This window comes from Aquarana catesbeiana, linkage group LG03, assembly GCF_042186555.1.
Source record: "Aquarana catesbeiana isolate 2022-GZ linkage group LG03, ASM4218655v1, whole genome shotgun sequence".
Taxonomy (NCBI): Eukaryota; Metazoa; Chordata; class Amphibia; order Anura; family Ranidae; genus Aquarana; species Aquarana catesbeiana.
Window position 1 is genome coordinate 124954947 of NC_133326.1, and position 19073 is coordinate 124974019.

The 19073-nt window shown below is 41.1% G+C and overlaps 1 protein-coding gene across 3 annotated transcripts in view; it reads right to left on the reverse strand.

Moving 5' to 3' along the window:
• ACSBG1 (acyl-CoA synthetase bubblegum family member 1) overlaps positions 1 to 19073 on the reverse strand; it is a 161876-nt gene that overhangs the window by 93196 nt on the left and 49607 nt on the right. For all 3 annotated transcript variants that reach the window (XM_073619171.1, XM_073619169.1, XM_073619170.1), the window contains one exon: positions 2037 to 2157. In XM_073619171.1, the coding sequence (XP_073475272.1) occupies positions 2037 to 2157 (121 nt within the window). The remainder of the gene's footprint in view (positions 1 to 2036; positions 2158 to 19073) is intronic.

Below are 19073 nucleotides of genomic sequence, written 5' to 3' on the forward strand. Positions count from 1 at the left end.
AGCTGTCTATCCAGAGTAAAGAAGCTGGACAACCGAGAAGATCCCAGGGGAGGACCCGTCATGGAAGGATCATGCAGAGTGCTGGTCTGGAGAGGGGCCTGGTGACTCGGTTGGAGGACGTATCCTGAAGTAGTCTTATTACATGATACTGCCGGGTTGGCTTAGAGGTCCAAGTACTGTGTCTGACATTCATTGTGAACCAATGCATCCTGTGGCAGAGGATCGTACGGGTTTATTTCAAGCAAGTCTGTGGCAGAGACTTTTGTTCATGCTATGTACTGGCTGCTAGGCAAGTGAGAGAGGCCTGTCCAGGCGAGCAAAGATCGTGTCCCACAAAAGGGGATTGCATTCAATTACAGTATTCAACTTTAAAGGATGTTCTAAAGAAACCTAAAGTAAGGTATTTGAGCTTCCCTGCAGTTTTCCTCCTGCCTCTTTCCTGCTACTTCCTTCATTACTTGGTTCAATAAAGCATTGAAAACGTACTCAAGTGTTGGTGCTTATATCGTCCAGAGGTAAACTCAACGGAACCCTAGACCCAGAGGTATCGAGAGTGAAGGTAACAGCCCGCTTAAACCAGCAGCTCCACCGAGAGTTAGTGCTACACTTCTTATGTGTGAGATCTAATGCAAACAACGGTTGATCTAACCTGATCTAACAAAGATCTAACAAGCTGCATAAGATTTTTTCTAAATTTTGATATGGGGGGGCTAACCCGGCAGAGGTCAGCAATGCTAAGCAAAGGACCCCCTGTGGTTAGTGTGCAGAAGCCACTTGGCACAGGAACCAGAAGATTATGGCTATCACTGTAGTAGTGCCGATTAGTAATTGAATAGAAAAATATAAAAAGCGCTCGTAGGATATAGTGCAAATGAACACACGAACCAATGAATATCAAATGCTAAAGTGAAATAAATATAAGTGATAAAACTGCAGCAGCTATTGCAAAGGTACTAAAACCTTGAGATATGATGGATCAATATAAACAGCGCTTGCAGGCTATAATTGATAAGTACAAATAAATGACAATGTAAACAAACATTTTTTTTTACAAATAATGTCCCTTATATAAAGTGCTAAGTGTTCAAAAAGTGTATAAGTACTCCAATATTATTCCTGGTGCTCCACAAATATTGCGTACCTTTTGTCCTGTCCCTGTGGTCTCCAGTATGTGGGGAGGACCACAAGGAAGTTGGGAATCAGGCTGAGAGAGCAAGTCAAAAGAATCTCCGCTCTCCGTAGAACACATGCCGATGAGCGGCGCAACCGGAGCTTCATGCTGATGCCCGTTTTAGTCCGTTTTTTGTTAGTAGCGCCTAGCCAGCACAAAATTTCTCCATCCATATAGTACTTCACTATTGGTTCCTTCTTTGTCTTCCACATATAAAAACGAATGAGCACCTTTGAACATCTATGGAACCATTATTGTGAGAAGCTCCAGAGAAATCCCTTTGTCTCTCATTCGATCTTATTGATCTCAGCTTTTCTGACCCCAGACTGCAAAGCTGTGGGTCCATGTCATTTAGTGAGTGGGGTCACAAGAGGGGAGTGTGGCACACGACACCGTCCATATTTGTGGAGCACCAGCAATAATATTGGAGCACTTATGCACTTTTTGAGCACTTAGCACTTTATATAAGAGACATTATTTGTGGGGTTTTTTTTTGTTTTGTTTTTATTACAGTGATTGTCAGCTTCCCCTTAAGTATGAACTTACATTGGTCCAAGCTGTATGGGCATATCTATTTATTTTTGCAACTATATATATATATATATATATATATATATATATATATATATACACACCTTTTTGATTTTAATAGTTAATTTTCTTTCATCTAAACATATCCTAAAATTGCAGAGTTAAAGATGAAGACTGTAGGCTAATGGTGAATTTATACATTGTATGCTCATAAATACTGGCTTAACCTGGGTAATAAAGGCATAACGCGTAGACGATAGATAGGTTTGGATTATTCCACGTTTATAAAAGGTAGTATCTGCTGTACAAGGAGAAGATTAAAATTGATGTTTACCTGCAAGATTTTCTCCAGCTGTTTTTGATTTTCAACCACAATAATATTTGATCTGCAGTCACTGGCAACATAGTAGCATGCTTCAGGCGAATTGGTCGCATAAATCCCAGTCGCAATTCCCCTAAAGTTTTTTGCAAACATAACATTTTCAACTTTTCTACAGCATTGGTTGGCAGAAAATTTTCATATTAATTTTAATGTAAATAACACATTTTCAATAAATCCAAAAGATAAATGTGGCAGAGAAGAATTATAAAATACTGTGTTCACCAATGTTATAGGAAAGAAGTCAAACATAAGACATGAAAAAGAGAAAGAGAGGGAAAGAAGATGAAAACGGAGAGTTATCAAGCTTCAGATATTAATCTATACCATCTTCCATGTACTGGATTTAATGTGGCTTAAAGGAGAAGTAGGTCACAGGAGTACATTTCGTTCTGCGGTCGGCTGTCATTTAGCCAGTCCAGGCTGGGGAAAGATCCCAACCATATGGCCAGGACCCACCCAGATTACTGGACCAATACCTGACTCAGCCTCTCATTGATCTGCTGAGAGCCTGAGCCAGCCCCTCCACAGTCAAGTGCTCCAGTGAACGCTAGATGGGGGAACAGAGAGTTGCTGACTGACAGTCCGAGCTTAGAGCGAAGGGGAGAACTGAGTGATCAGCGGTGTTTGATCGCTCAGTTCTCACTACGGGGGGGGGGGGGGGCATGCACCTAGGCGAGTATGATTGTTTGTTTATTAAAGCAGAGTTCCACTCAAAACAGGCACCATTCCCCACTTCCAAAGATCGTCTGGGGTGCCAACATCACGGGCTCCCTGGACGGGTAAGTGTCCATATATTAAGAGTCAGCAGCTGCACTATTTGTAGCTTCTTTTAATTTTTCATGGGGGGGGGGCTGGACCTCCTCTTCAAGTTCATACTTCTCTTTTAAACGGGATCTATACTGTAGCTATTTTTACATACATACTGTAGATCAGTGTTTCTCAACTGGGGCACCTGGGGATGTCATCTAGGTTCTCCCATGGTGCAATAAGCACGGAACCACCTTACCCTAGACAAGTGTCATGCCCACCCACACCTTAACAGCCAATAACACTCTAAGGACCAGGATGCACTGTGTCATTCCTTGCTATGGTGATGGCAGCCAGCTCACCTACAGCATGGCAACACATGACTCTGGTTCAAGGCAGGCAGTATGCAAGTTCACCCCCAGCATTCAGGAGAAGAAGGAAGTCCACCTCCACCAGACCTCCTCCTGCTCCCAACCTCTGATGTGCTGCTGGATCCAAAAGATAGCACTCTGATGTGTAAAGGAGTCTGTGTGATTGGGGAGTTGTATGATTGGAGAGGCTCTGTGATGTGGGGGAAACCCGGATTGATCACTAGGCTCTGATGTCAAGAAGGACTCTGATGTGAAGGGAGGACTCTGATGAAAAAGGATGGGGGCTCCGATATGGAAGGACCTGATGTGATGGAGGAACCTCTGCTGGGAAGGGGTGTCAAGTTATTTTCATCAAGGCAGTTGTGTACATTGTTCACGATTAATTTTTCCCCATTGAAAAGTTTCAATTATGTTTTTTCAGTATACACATAGGCAGGGCTTTTTTTATCAAACAATAGGTGCTGGAACTTAACCATGGCCCCACAAAACCCCTCCCCCTACACACACCCTCCAAATCACATCAAATAGTGGGTGTGTTCAGACAAATTTCACGAAAACAGTAGGAGGGTCTTAAAGGGGCATTAAATACCAGGATTGCATTACAGAGTGCAGAGCTGTCACTTGTAAACACAGAAACCAGACTTCTGTGTTTACAAGTGATTGTGGTGAGCAGGCACCAAAGGGTCTGAGCCAGAGGTGGTGGAACTGAGTTCCACCAAGTTCCCCCTGAAAAAAGGCCCTGCGCATAGGCAATCATTTATTGAAAAAGAGGGAGTTCACATACAGAGGTTCACATACTTATGGTGAGAAACTCTTGAAATTTGAAGAAAATAGGCATCATGGGATTATGGTCATTATTGGGTTCCATATACAGGATACCAAGACCATTTTTTACATGAAGGGAGGGATACATTTTACATACTTTTAAAGGGTCTCACAAATAAAAGGTTGAGAAATGCTGCTGCAGATAGATGTGATTGGCTAAACATAATATTTTAATTGCATGTTGTAAAACCACGATTCTTTTTGCAGTTTGTCATTATACAATATGCTATGGTCATGGAGATAGCTATATTTGCACGTTGCATGCGCTTTTCTTGATTTGTAGTGGTTTACTCCTTCTCCTAACTCACTGCAAGTCTGTTAACTATATTTCTGATAACAGACTTTCATTGCAAACACAAAGGCAACAATCTGCACCACGCTGTCCCCAATTGCCAAAGGGCATGGCCAATGGTGGAAGCGTCAAATATTCATTGTTTTAAAAAGCCAGCATACCACATGCAGATGCAATAGATATTTACCGAAGTCCATACAAAAGACCAAACTTGAGGAGACAATTATAATAAATAAGGAAGTGTAATCATATATTCTCAAATGGATCAGAGCTGGCAGGAGAAAAATAAATCTTAAATATAAAAGGAGTAAGATTGGTAAGTCAATGTTGTGATTATCAATGGACGCCACCTGCATTTATATCTGCACACAGTCTCGTCACTAGGGTTAGTGTCACCTGGTGCGTAAAAAATTGGTGTCACCCCCCCTCCACCAGCTATAGTCCCTCTTCACCCCCCTCCACTAACTACAGACCCCCTCCACTAACTACAGACCCCCCCCCCGCTATGTACAGACCCCCTCACTAAGTACAGACCCCCCCACTAAGTACAGATCCCCTTTCCTCAGTATAACCCCCATTAAGTAGAGCACCCTGCCTCTGGCCAATCATGGCTCTCACAGCACATTGCGCTGTGATTGGCCAAAGCATACAGATCAGGTACATGCTTTGGCCAATCAACAGCCTTCAATGTACTGCGATTCCGCAGTGCATTATGGGGCGCATTGCGGCAGGCGAACTTCCCGCAAGCGCCCCATATGTTCGTTTGTTCGACGAACAAGCGAACACCTGATGTTTGAGTTGAACTTCCGTTCGACTTGAACATCGGGCCCATCTCTAGGAGCCGGCAGGACTGGTTCCCAATCATGTGACCATTGTGACAGCCAATCACATTGGTCACATGACCAGCCATTCCTTCGCACCCCCCAGGGATAAAGATCCTGTTAAAGGGATACGAAGAAGTTAATGCCTTGGTATTTTGTAAGGTGCTAACTCATATACCACATGCTAGTCCTGTGGAAACAAACCTGCCTCTATTTACTGCCTACATTTCCTTGAAACAAGTATGCAGTACAAGGGAATGGCTGCCAACTATAAACTGTGTAGACTATTGACTATAGCAGAACAGAAAGATATGTTCAATGATAGGTGAACAATGACTAGTACTGAAAAAAATAAATAAAAATACACAACAAAATAAAAAATTAAGAAAAGCACACAAAAAATGTTTTTGGCTTTTCTTTTTCTACATTTTTTTGTTGTTTTTCTGAATTCTCTGTTTTCTCTTTAGGGCGCCATAAACTCTGTATATAGTCCTGATAACAAGACAGACAACATTCCATGAAAGCCATGCCTTAATACAGTATGTATATGTGCTACAGGTCAGTAACTCAGAAAGTCCAGAGGCCATTATTTCACCATGAAAGCCAGGTGACTAACATTTTTAGAAGGAGAGTGGCAGTCTCCTTATTTTCTCACCAAAGTTTCTGTTGACATAATACAGAATCTGCTTATGATAAAGCTTGTTGCATGTTAGACAACAAAATCAGAGTGCAGTACTTCTGTGGGTCACAGCAACAAAAGTGTGAGAGCGGTGATAATAAAAAGTGTAACAAACAAAACTCACAATATAATATTTAAGAAATGTAATTAAAGCAGAACTTTACTCTCTCAATCAACAATTACTATTTTTAATCTTTATGCTGCTAGCATAGCATAGCCTTGCCTATGAAAGTATAACATATTTACTTGTTTTAAACGTTTTTTTTTTTTTTTTTTTTAATTTCTATAGTTACTTCCTCATTTTAATGCCTAGGCATGGTGTCATACATCCCAGAAGTCTCCATGAGGCGAAGAAGGGTTTTTCATGGATATGGATGGGTGAGTTTACTTTGAATATTAAAAACAAATTAAATAGCATTTTTGGTTTGTGGTGTTCAGATACAGTGTAGTTCTGCTTTAAATTGTGAGAATGCTGCTACTAAAAAGTATAATAAACAGATAAAACTCACGATATTAAATAAATAGATAAATAAAACTCTACTCAACATAAAACATGCCAGTGCAAATATTGCTTCCAAAAGATAAGAGCTAATACTGCTGTGTGTGTACAATCAGCCCATGCATTCATATTCCATATGTGCTCAAATGCCACAAAAATTGTTTCAATCTTCCTCCAGTGAAGTACACTTCACCATGTGATCCTGAAAAAATGCACACTCAACAGAAACCCAGTGACCTTTTATTTAGCTCATAAAATTCCCCCCCCAAAAATTTGTAGGCCCCTCATATATGCATGTACAAGCATAAACGCATGCATTGGGGGCATGATGCATGAAAACATAGATTGCAATACACGTTAAATATCTCCACGCACGCTGGAGTGAAAGCAATATTTCTAGCACCAGACCTCCTCCATAAGGCCTGATTCACACCGATGCATTTTTAGTGCTTTTTGCATTTTGCAGATTTGCACTACAGTCCATCCATCATGGTTTCTTATGGAATACGTTCTGTATTGCAAATCTGCAAAATGCAAAAAGCACCAAAAATGCACAGATGTGAATCAGGCCTAACACTAAAATTATGACCTATAGGGGTTTTTTAAAACAACGCAGGCGCTGGGGGTGCCTATGCATGAAAACGCTGATTGCGATACTCATGTAACATATCACCATACACAATGGTGTGAGAGCAATAATTCTAACACCAGACCTCCTCTAATGCTAGATTGATGACCTATAGGGGAATTTTAAGACATTGCCTGTGGAAAATATAGGGCACTGAAGTTTGTTGCCATTTTTTGGGCACAGGCAAATGTAAGTTTGTTGGGTATCTATTTACTCGGTGTAACCTCATCTTTAATATTTTACCAAAAAACTGGGTAATTTATTGTGCATGTGTTCCCTAAAACTAACTTTAGTGCATTTTTTATATCGCGTGAAAAAAAAATTGAATTACCACTATTTTATTCTTTATGGTGTCTGCTTTCAGAAAATATAAAATGTTTTGGGGATTTTATGTAATCTTCAGGCCTAAAAAAGATTTTTTAACCGCTTGCCTACCAGCCGCCGTCATTATACGGCGGCAGGTCAGCACCATCCCACGAACCGTCGTAGCCCTTTAAGCAGGATAGCAGGCGCGTGCACCCACTGCATCGCGGGGGTACCGATGCTCGTGACCGGCGGTCACGATGACCACCGGCCGCAAGCGATTGCGGGCACGAGAGGCAGAACAGGGACGTGTGTGTGTAAACACACAAATCCCTGTTCTGTGAGTAGAGACAGATCGTGAGTTCCTAATAGCTCGGAATCATGATCTGTCATTTCCTCTAGGTCAGTCCCCTCCCCCTACAGTTAGAAACACACATAGGGAACGCAATTAAGCCCTTGATCGCACCCTAGTGTTAACCCCTTCCCTGCCAGTGACAATTTTACAGTAATCAGTGCATTTTTATAGCACTGATCGCTGTATAAATGGCAATGGTCCCAAAAATTTGTCAAAAGTGTCCGATGTGTCCGTCATAATTTTGCAGTCCCGATAAAAATCGCAGATCGCCGCCATTACTAGTAATAAAAATAATATTATTAAAAATGCTATGAATCTATCCCCTATTTTGTAGATGCTATAACTTTTGCACAAAACCAATCAATATACGCTTATTGCGATTTTTAATACCAAAAATATGTAGAAGAATACATATCGGCCTAAATAGAAAAAAAAATTAGCTTTAAAAAAAAAAAAAAAAGGGATATTAATTATAGCAAAAAGTACAAAATATTGTGTTTTTTTTTTCAAAATTGTCGCTCTCTTTTTGTTTATAGCACAAAAAATAAAAACCGCAGAGATGATCAAATACCACCAAAAGAAAGCTCTATTTGTGGGGAAAAAAAAAGGACGTCAATTTTGTTTGGGTGCAGCACCACACAATTGTCAGTTAAAGCGACGCAGTGCCGAATCGCAAAAAATGCCCTGGTCATTCAGCAGCCAAATTTTCTGGAGCTGAAGTGGTTAAATATGTGTGTAAAAAATGGAAAAATGGCTCTGGCAGCAAAAGGATTGATGTAAAAGCAAGTGTTTTACTGATAATTTATGCAGCAACCTTTGTTCCATAAAAAAACATGAAGTTGCGAGAGGCAACGTAACGCGAAAGCCGTGACCAGAAGTGACGTGAGAAGGCAAGGAACAACGCCAAATTTTGTTCCCTGTGTTATTTTTAATACTTCTATGTAAGAGTCTATTTTGCCCTATTTTAATAAACACATTTTAGCCCCGACATACTGCACTATTGGAGGTTTCTCTATTTTTGTTCCCCATCTTGTACTGAGGTACCTCTTCACCATAGCGATTTTGGAGTGAACTGTTTGCACCCGTGGAAGGAGCGCAGAGGGGTCTGCCTGACTGTGGAGGGCGGTGGAGGTCTCGGATGGTGACTGCTTGTTTTCATAACACTGAGGTGAGAGTTTAGGGAGACTATAGCACTGGAGAAATCGCAGCAAGACCATTTATGGACACTTTATTTCACCAAATTTGACCATCACAGAACTTTATATACCTATTTTTCCATTTAAAAAGGACTTGAACCTTTACCAATACATGAACACTTATTGTGTAATTTTGAGTTTTTTGATTTCCCATACACCTTTATTCATAGTTTTATCCTATTGTTTAATGAAAGGTGCTACACGATATATATTTTTTAGTGGCATTTTTACACATATCTTCATGTTAGGACACCTTCTTAATATTTTTGCACGATTTTTTATAATGTATGCTTCATTACATATTGTAAATGGTTATTTTATGTGGATACTTTAGACACATTTATTCATTGCAGTATATATTATTATCTATGTACTCTATCTGCACATAGCAGTTTGCGCAAAATCATCTATTCATCTTTATTGTTTTAGTGTTGTGTGATACACTTTTAGATTTCGCTGCACTGTAATTGCACTTTTTTACTTTCTAATAGATTTGTCTACTCTTATTGATTAGCGCGAGAGATTCACCCGAACACCATAAAAAACCTTGCCTATATGATCAGTAAAATGTTTATAGCCATGTGAATGTAGCCTTAACCCTTTCAGCGCCGGAAGGTTTTACCCCCTTCATGAACATGCCATTTTTTGCGATACGGCACTGCTTTATTTTAACTAACAATTGTGCAGTTGTTCAACACTGTACCCAAATAGAATGTATATCCTTTTTGTTCCCACAAATAGAGCTTTCTTTTGGTGGTATCTGATCACCTCTGCATTTTTTATTTTTTTGCGCTATAAAAGACAGACAATTTAAAAAAAAAAACATTGTTTTTCACTTTCTGCTATAAAACATACCCAATAAAAAAAATGTAAAAAATCAAATGTATTCCTCAATTTAGGCTAATATGTATTCTGCTACATATTTTTGGTAAAAAAAATACCAATAAGCGTATATTGATGGGTTGCACAAAAGTTATAGCGTCTACAAAGTATAGGATATATTTATGGAATTTTTATTGTTTTTACTAGTAATGGCGGTGATTAGCGTTTTTTAGCGGGACTGATCAGTGCTAAAAAATGCACTGTCACTGTACTTATGACACCAGCAGGGAAGGGGTTAACATCAGGGGGCGATCAAAGGGTTAAATGTGCTCCTAGGAAGTGCTTTCTAATTGTGTGGGGGATCCTTTGACTGGGGGAAGATAGATATCCATGTTCCTGCTTAGCAGGAACACAAGATCTCCATCTTCCCCTCTTACAAAACGGCGGTCTGCCTTGTTTATATAGGCAGACCACTGTTCTACCTCTCCTCAGAACGATTGCAAGGTGCCGGCAATCATCAGGTTCACCGGACCCTTGTTTGGCTCCTGCTGTGTCCAATCACGTGCGCACCCCAAACCCAGTGCACAAAATCACGTACAGGTTGTGATTTTGCACAGGAGGGCCACCCTGCCACAGTACATCTGCGTGGGGTAGTCCAGATATGGTTAATGTACCATTTCAGCACAAACGTTAGCCTATTGTGGGAAGCAGGTTATATATACCCGACAAAGACTGTAACTGGGTTCTAGCAGGTGGGACACTAAACTCCTTACTGAGGAGAGAACACTGTACGAATGTAGAACGCAGTCCTTGAATCGCACAAGTACAGTATGCACAGATATATAGTGGCTATTAGGAGCTTTACAATAAAGGTAGGCTGGTTGGCCTAATCTGAACATGGAAGCTGTGGTGTTCGTACTTCTGGCCTGTAAATGTCCGTATTAAGTTTTACAACAGACAGGTCCATAAATATTGGGACATCAACACCATTTTAATCTTTTTGGCTCTATACACCACCACAATGGATTTGAAATGAAACGAACAAGATGTGCTTTAACTGCAGACTTTCAGCTTTAATTTGAGAGTATTTACATCCAAATCAGGTGAACGGTGTAGGAATTACAACAGTTTGTATATGTGCCTCCCACTTTTTAAGGGACCAAAAGTAATGGGACAGATTAACAATCATCCATCAAACTTTCACTTTTTAATACTTGGTTGCAAAATATAAAAACTGGCCAAATGGTACAGTAAGCATTCCACAGTGTGACATATGGACAAGGTTTATACAGTGTCATATATATCGTATATAGGTATCCATCAAACTTTCACTTTTTAATACTTGGTTGCAAATCCTTTGCAGTCAATTACAGCCTGAAGTCTGGAACGCATAGACATCACCAGACGCTGGGTTTCATCCCTGGTGATGCTCTGCCAGGCCTCTACTGCAACTGTCTTCAGTTCCTGCTTGTTCTTGGGGCATTTTTCCTTCAGTTTTGTCTTCAGCAAGTGAAATGCATGCTCAGTCAGATTCAGGTCAGGTGATTGACTTGGCCATTGCATAACATTACACTTCTTTCCCTTAAAAAACTCTTTGGTTGCTTTCGCAGTATGCGCCGTCCAATGCACACATATGTGCAAAGAATAGAGCACTTTTTATTTTCCCTGCACCTTTACTAAATCACATTGTTATTACTGGGACTTTCCATATTTATTTTTATTGCATCAGTCACTTTATTGGCACGTTATTATGGACCTTTAGAAGTATTCACTTTATTTATTTATTCACGTTAAAATATGGTTTACATTAAGTTTCACGTTATTGTTGACAGCGCAACACTATATATATTCATCCCTTCCCATCCCATCTGTTAAATAACTATTTGTGTCCCAGTGTCTGAGCTATATAAAAAAGATGCAGATTTCTACCTTATTTCACAGTGCCTCCCGGCGCTCACGTGACTCCTCACCTCTTTCCTCTCCCAGGCTGACAACTACAGCGGGAGGGGCCGAGAATCCCCCGCTGATGTCACCTGGGAGGAGAGGAGAAGAGAGCAAGCAGTCATGTGAGCACCGGGAGACGTTCTGATATAAGGTAGAAATCTGCATAGTTTTTATAAAAGTCAGAGACTGGGACAAATATCGTTATTTAACAGAAGAGATGGGATGACTATAATAGTTTTTATAACAGAAGGAGGAGAGGGGCCGGTAGTGTCTTGAGCTGACAAGCAGGGAGGGAGGGAGAGAGGGAGGAGAGAAGTCCAGAGCAGGGCTGCGAAAGATGGAGGCGCGTAAACTGACCACGATGTCAGGGCTCAGCAGCCATGATAAACCATGGTCAGGTTACAGGGGGAGGGCAGAACCATGCAGGATCAGACAGGTATTTTAGGTTGTACAGGGAGCCAAATGACACAGCACAAGCACTGTGCTGTTATGCATGCTTTAAAGGAACAGGATCAATTCTTTTTTTTTAGGGTAACAAACACTTTAAAGTGGTTGTAAACCCAATAACAAAAAAAAAAAAACCCTGCAAGACAAAGGCATAATGAGCTAGTATGCATAGCATACTAGCTCATTATGAATTACTTACCTTAGATCGAAGCCCCCGCAGTGGTCCTCCTACACCGCTCCGGCCGGCGACATTGCTCCCGGAGTTACTTCCGGTTATTGCGGGCTCCAGTGCTGTGATTGGCCGAAGCCGCGAGGACATCACTCCCTCGCAGGCGCGTGGGAGCCGCTGGTAACAGCACACTAGCTGAAGCAATAGCACGTGCCATTTCTTCAGTGCGCATTTGCCGATGACATTGGCACATGCTGATACAGAGGATATCTCCTAAGCCGGGCAGGTTTATGAGATATCCGGGGTAGCTACAGGTAAGTCTTATTATAGGTTTACCTGTAGTAAAAAGTGGTTGTAAAGGGTTTAGAACAACTTTAAGCGCACCTATCACTATATCAGACTAATATTCCCCCTCTACTTAAACACCTTGAGGTCTAATATTGTTAGGGGACCACACATCTGTCTCCTGGTTCAGCCACATACACGCTGCAAAGAACACATACTTACCTAATTTACTTTATCTGTTCCGGGTTTTGCCAACCCGAGTACCATCCCAAGTTTTGTGCACGCTATAGGCTCAAGTCTTGAACTTAATTTGGGGTCCTACACAGCCAAGGTAGGCAGAAATATTTTATGTAAACCTAAAACTTGAGGAGGCCTGGGCGTACCCAATATACACCATTATTATGTCTCACCTCAAATCGCTCCAACCAGGCTGTTCTGAAATATCCGTTTTCATGGTTTCATGGTTTAGAGATTGCGGGGGAGAGGGCGTTATGCTCCAAATTTGGTGGATCTGCACTGCCTATGGATAAGTATATGCTATGATCAATTCAATAACACAGATAGATGTTCGCAAAGACCCTTGGGAAGCTCTTCATCACAGACCAATAAAAGATGTCTTGAGGTGCAGGGGCGGCCTGTCCATTAAGAGCACACGGTTGCCGCCCCCTCTATCCACGCCACTCCCCTATATGGTTAATGGATAGATTCATGCATAGCATGAATCTATCCAAGGCTGCCGTGGCCACCCCCTATTAATGCGTCCGGCCCCTTTCAGGACGCCGGGCACATGAATTACAGCAGCGGGGGTTTGTAGGGTGGACTCGGAGCGCAGAGCATTGCGTTCGGAGCCCACCCAGGTGTGTTGGAAAAGCAAACAAATATACGCTTTTCTAACACTGAACCGCCTTTCCACCAATCAGGAAGCGCGGGTCTAATACCTGTTTCCCGAATGGCTGAAAGGTCAGCCAATGACCTGGAGGATGGGATAAACAGTTCAATCTCTGTATTTGCAGACGATACTAAGCTAAGCAGGGCAATAACTTCTCCGCAGGATGTGGAAACCTTGCAAAAAGACCTGAACAAATTAATGGGGTGGGCGACTACATGGCAAATGAGGTCCAATGTAGAAAAATGTAAAATAATGCATTTGGGTGGCAAAAATATGAATGCAATCTATACACTGGGGGGAGAACCTCTGGGGGAATCTAGGATGGAAAAGGACCTGGGGGTCCTAGTAGATGATAGGCTCAGCAATGGCATGCAATGCCAAGCTGCTGCTAATAAAGCAAACAGAATATTGGCATGCATTAAAAGGGGGATCAACTCCAGAGATAAAACGATAATTCTCCCGCTCTACAAGACTCTGGTCTGGCCGCACCTGGAGTATGCTGTCCAGTTCTGGGCACCAGTCCTCAGGAGGGATGTACTGGAAATGGAGCGAGTACAAAGAAGGGCAACAAAGCTAATAAAGGGTCTGGAGGATTTTAGTTATGAGGAAAGGTTGCGAGCACTGAACTTATTCTCTCTGGAGAAGAGACGCTTGAGAGGGGATATGATTTCAATTTACAAATACTGTACTGGTGACCCCACAATAGGGATAAAGCTTTTTCGCAGAAGAGAGTTTAATAAGACTCGTGGCCACTCATTACAATTAGAAGAAAAGAGGTTTAACCTTAAACTACGTAGATCGTTCTTTACTGTAAGAGCGGCAAGGATGTGGAATTCCCTTCCACAGTCGGTGGTCTCAGCGGGGAGCATTGATAGCTTCAAGAAACTATTAGATAATCACCTGAATGACCGCAACATACAGGGATATGTAATGTAATACTGACACATAATCACACACATAGGTTGGACTTGATGGACTTGTGTCTTTTTTCAACCTCACCTACTATGTAACTATGTAACTATGTCAGGCGATCCTATTGGATGCTTAGGAGGAGGGGAGGAGATGCACGGTGAAAGCCGCTGTGATCTCAGAAGAGAAGAGGACACAGGAGACGCTGCCAGATGCCCGCCGCAGGATGATCCCCTGCCCAATGTGCCCATTTGTGAAAGAAAAACTGACTGCAGTCTTTGAAGACAAACGCGATCAGTTTTTCTTGATATGGCAGCCCTGGTTGGAATACCTACCTCATTCGTGGCACACTTCGCGCCTGGTCCAACTGTAAAGTGCTGGGAATCCCCCACCTTCCTACCCCTGTTTTTGGGGAAACACAGTGCAACCTCTGTGGTCCAAATTCCCTCCTTCCCTACCTCTTCCTTCTCTTCCTCTTTCTTCTTTTCATTTTCTTTTTTTTTTTTTTTTTTTTTTTTTTTTTTTTTAGAGTTTTCATAGCAATACAGAAAAAGAAAACACATACACATTTAAGAACAGCCTGACAACCAGGCGACACATTACAAAAAGACTTCAGCAAAAGGCCATCAGTATAGTTCCAAGGCTAATATACAGCTATCATAACAATGGATCCACTACATCTTTAGCCCAAAATTAAAGTTTTATAAAATGACTCCAGATTCTGATAACAGTCTACAGGTCTATAGGAATAAACAATAGACCCAACAGACCCAACTCAGATTAAGGGCAGCACTATACATAGTTCCAAAATATCAATATCAAACTCTATATAAATACAATATGGCAACTACCAGGAGCCATTATAGCATACCAACTTAGTCAGACACTGTAGATACACTATTCGTCCACCCATCCCACACTTTGTCAAATTTACTGGGTATTCCCCTAATAGCATATGTGACTTTATAGAAGGGAAGGGCTTTATTAATAAGTGCCTTCCAGGTCGGAGCAGCAGGAGGCGTAGGCTTTTTCCAAAAGAGAACTATCATCTTTCTAAAATAGTTGAATAGCAATGTTAAAAAGGGCACGTGTTACTCTTTTAGGAGCCAGGGCATCAACTAGTCCCAGGAGACACTCTTCAACAGTAGGTCTAATACAGAGAGTAGTAACTTCCTTTATACATTCCATAACCTCCAGCCAAAACCTTTGTATAGCTGCACAGTCCCCAAAAATATGTATAAAATTCTGCCCTGGGTGAGGTGCACCACCAGCAACAGTACGACTGGGAGGGAAAAATTCTAGCCAATCTGGCTGGAGTGAGGTATATTCGATACAGGAATTTGTATTGGATGAGATGGTCTCTAGCCGAAGCCAATCTACAAAAATTAATTTCCCAAAGATCATTCCCAAGAACACCCCCTCCCAAGCTACTCTTCAAGGTGAAAGGACCCTGCTGACATCCATAAACAGTTGCTTATAAATATTGGACAAGGCCTCGTCTAAAGAATTGTCCCGAAGCCCATACTCCAATACCACTCTCTTGTAGTGTGATTGGAGCAGTACCAAATTGAGAATTATATGCGTGGCGAAGTTGTAAAAAACGAAACAGGTGAAAATTAGGCAGTTTAAATTTAGATTTTAAAGCATCAAAATGCAGGAGTGTACCATCCCTAACAATATCCCCTACCTTTTTAATACCAAATTTGGTTCATATAATAGGGTCAGGGTACTTATAGACGTGCAAAAGCTGAGGATTTTTCCATAATGGAGTGTGGGGAGAAATTACCTGACAGTCCCTTGATTCTTCCTTGCCAGCCACCACCCATGCTCCAACAGTTGCATGCATAGATGTAGTGATGGGATATGGGGCCCTACTACCTCGGAGCAAAAGATGTGTCAAAGCCTCATAGAAGCCTACCATAGCAGCTTCTAAAGCCCCTGTAAGGGCTTATGCCGCGTACACACGAGCGGACTTTATGGCAGACTTTGCCCGGCGGACTGGATTTCGTCGGACAATTCGATCGTGTGTGGGCTCCAGCGGACTTTGTTTTCTCAAAAGTTGGACGGACTTAGATTTTAAACATGTTTCAAATCTATCCGACGGACTCGAGTCTGGTCGAAAAGTCCGCTCGTCTGTATGCTAGTTCGACGGACAAAAAGCCACGCTAGGGCAGCTATTGGCTACTGGCTATAAACGTCCTTATTTTAGTCCGGTCGTACATCATCACGTACGAATTCGACAGACTTTGGTTGATCTTGTGTAGGCAAGTCCGATCATTCAGAAAGTCCGTCGTAAAGTCCGTCGAAAAGTCCGCCTGGCAAAATCTGCCATAAAGTCTGCTCGTGTGTACGCAGTATTATTGTTTTTTCTCTTTGATAACTGCACAGTTGATATGTCATTCTCCTTTTATCTTTGTAATGCATGCAATTTTCTGTGGCAATAAAACTCTTTTGGCAGCAGAAAAATGTTACTGCTGATTGTTTGTCACAGTAATCCTTACCTGCAGCTCCTAGTACACATGATGTATACACATGATACACATGATATATATATATATATATATATATATATATATATACACAGTATATACTGATATACTGTAGATGCAGTTAAGGCATCTACATGGCATTACTACATAGCAAACAAATGCGCACTAATTGCATGTTGCAGACATACAGCTTTCACAAAGTTTGGTGACCTTGAACTTATCAATTGCTAAGACTGTTGAAAATCAACAATGTATACTAATCTGAGACTAGATCTCTAGTTAGAGTTAAGAAACCAAACTTAGTAAAACAGAAAAAAAATCTCCTTTTCCAAACCTAAGAGTCAGCAAGGACCACCTATTTATTGTCTGATTGACACATATGGAATGCCAGGCGCCTTGTGCCTGTTAGGTGAGACTTTTTAGAAGTTTCATTTGATGAGGAACATTTTTGCTATTCCTAGTGATTATGACTAAACTGGACAACAGGACCCTGAACTGCCTAGACATATTCAAAGAATCAAAAGACCTCCGATGTGGACAAACGATTATGTCATGTAATTACTATGCATAGTACTGTTTTGTGATATATTTGTTTACACTGTTATTGTCTGTATTTTTAAATCTTGACTTTTGTACTATAAGGCTCGGTTCACACTGGGGCAACCTGTCAGGCGACTTAGCCGCCTGACAAGTTGCGCTCCATTCAGTGGAATGGAACCATACTGATCGGAGCGACTCAAGTCGCTCCAACTTAGAAAAAGGTTCCTGCACTACTTGGGGGCGACTTCGGAGCGGCTTACATTGACTTCTTTTACAGAAGTTGTTTGCAAGCTGTGCTGAAGTCGTGCTGTACGGGGCGGCTTCAGAGTCGGGTGACTTTGAAGCTGCCCCAGTGTGAACCGAGCCTAAAGGGAATATGGGGTATGCATACCTCTGGCCTATAGATGTCACTATTTACAGTTTTACATGCATAATAATTTCTATACTTTGTACAAGTTTTTTGAAAATAATCTTTTTTTATTATTTTTGTCATGCTTATTCCATACAAAAGAAAGGAGAGTTATATTTAAATGAAGATACAATAAACATAAAAGAATTACCATCATTTCATTTCTTAATATACATATACAAAAAGAAATACAACAACAAAGACAATAAAAAACACCAAGAACCATAAACCAAAGTAAGCTAACAAGACAAACCAACAACAACAAACATACACCTCTAGATTAATTTCCAATTACATTTATATTGTACAATTCTCATCATCTTAGATCGATCTCCTCATCCCCATCCCCCTCCCTCTCACCAACCCTTCCGCATGAGCCATCATACAGTAAATTACTTGAGTCAAGCTAGTAGTACCATATTTTAGTACATTTTTGAGGGACTCCTCTATGTTTGTATGCTAGTCTTTCTTTTCTTAATATATAGTTTAGTTTATTTTATTACCCCATTGTTTATGGGTTGGTGGAGTATTAGCAATCCACTTTTGTAGGATAAGTTTGCGAGCTAGATAGAGAGATCTGGTCCACATTGTATACATCTCTACAGGTAGAATTCCATCTGGTTGCTTCATATCTGATTAAGCTTTGACTAGAGTCTATTCAGGCTCCCAGTATAAACTAGAAAGAGAAGTGAATTGTTCTCGGCCATGCAAATATAAGTTGATAAATATGCAAAGCATGAAGCACAAAGTCCTAATGAATAAGCCTTACATTACTGGCATAAGATAGATAAGGCTAGTACTACATTTATGTGGGATTTCAGAGACGTGGCTGAACTACCCCATTAGGACATACAGATCTACAGTCCATAAGATGCTGGTTTGGGCCTGATAACCTCTGGGTTCTGGTGAGTGTGAACCCCTTGCGGGTGTGTGGAACACGCAGTGATGAAGTGTTTGGTGAACGGTACACTCATCAATATACTACCAGTTACACCCTCCATATCCATTAGAGACTCTATATTTCAGTTTTTTAATTTTGAGTTATTGCAAACTAGCCTATAAGGTTTATAATTGCTGCCTGATAGAAGCGCCGCTTTGATGTTTTAATTGTATCTCTCTTAAAGTTTTAATTTTGACATCTTTTCTGATACTTCATCTGGTGATTCTGGCGTGGAAGCTCCAATTGTATCGGATCAATAGGCATTATTACGGATTTATCCCAGTAATATCAAATCCTGAGAATATACCAAAATAGTCAATAAGTGAGATAACTTTAGACAAAGAATTATATGTATCCCCTAAAGACTAGGGCATTGTCTGCGAAGAATGCTATTTTTTCCTTGGCCGTACATCTCTGGAATCCCACAATA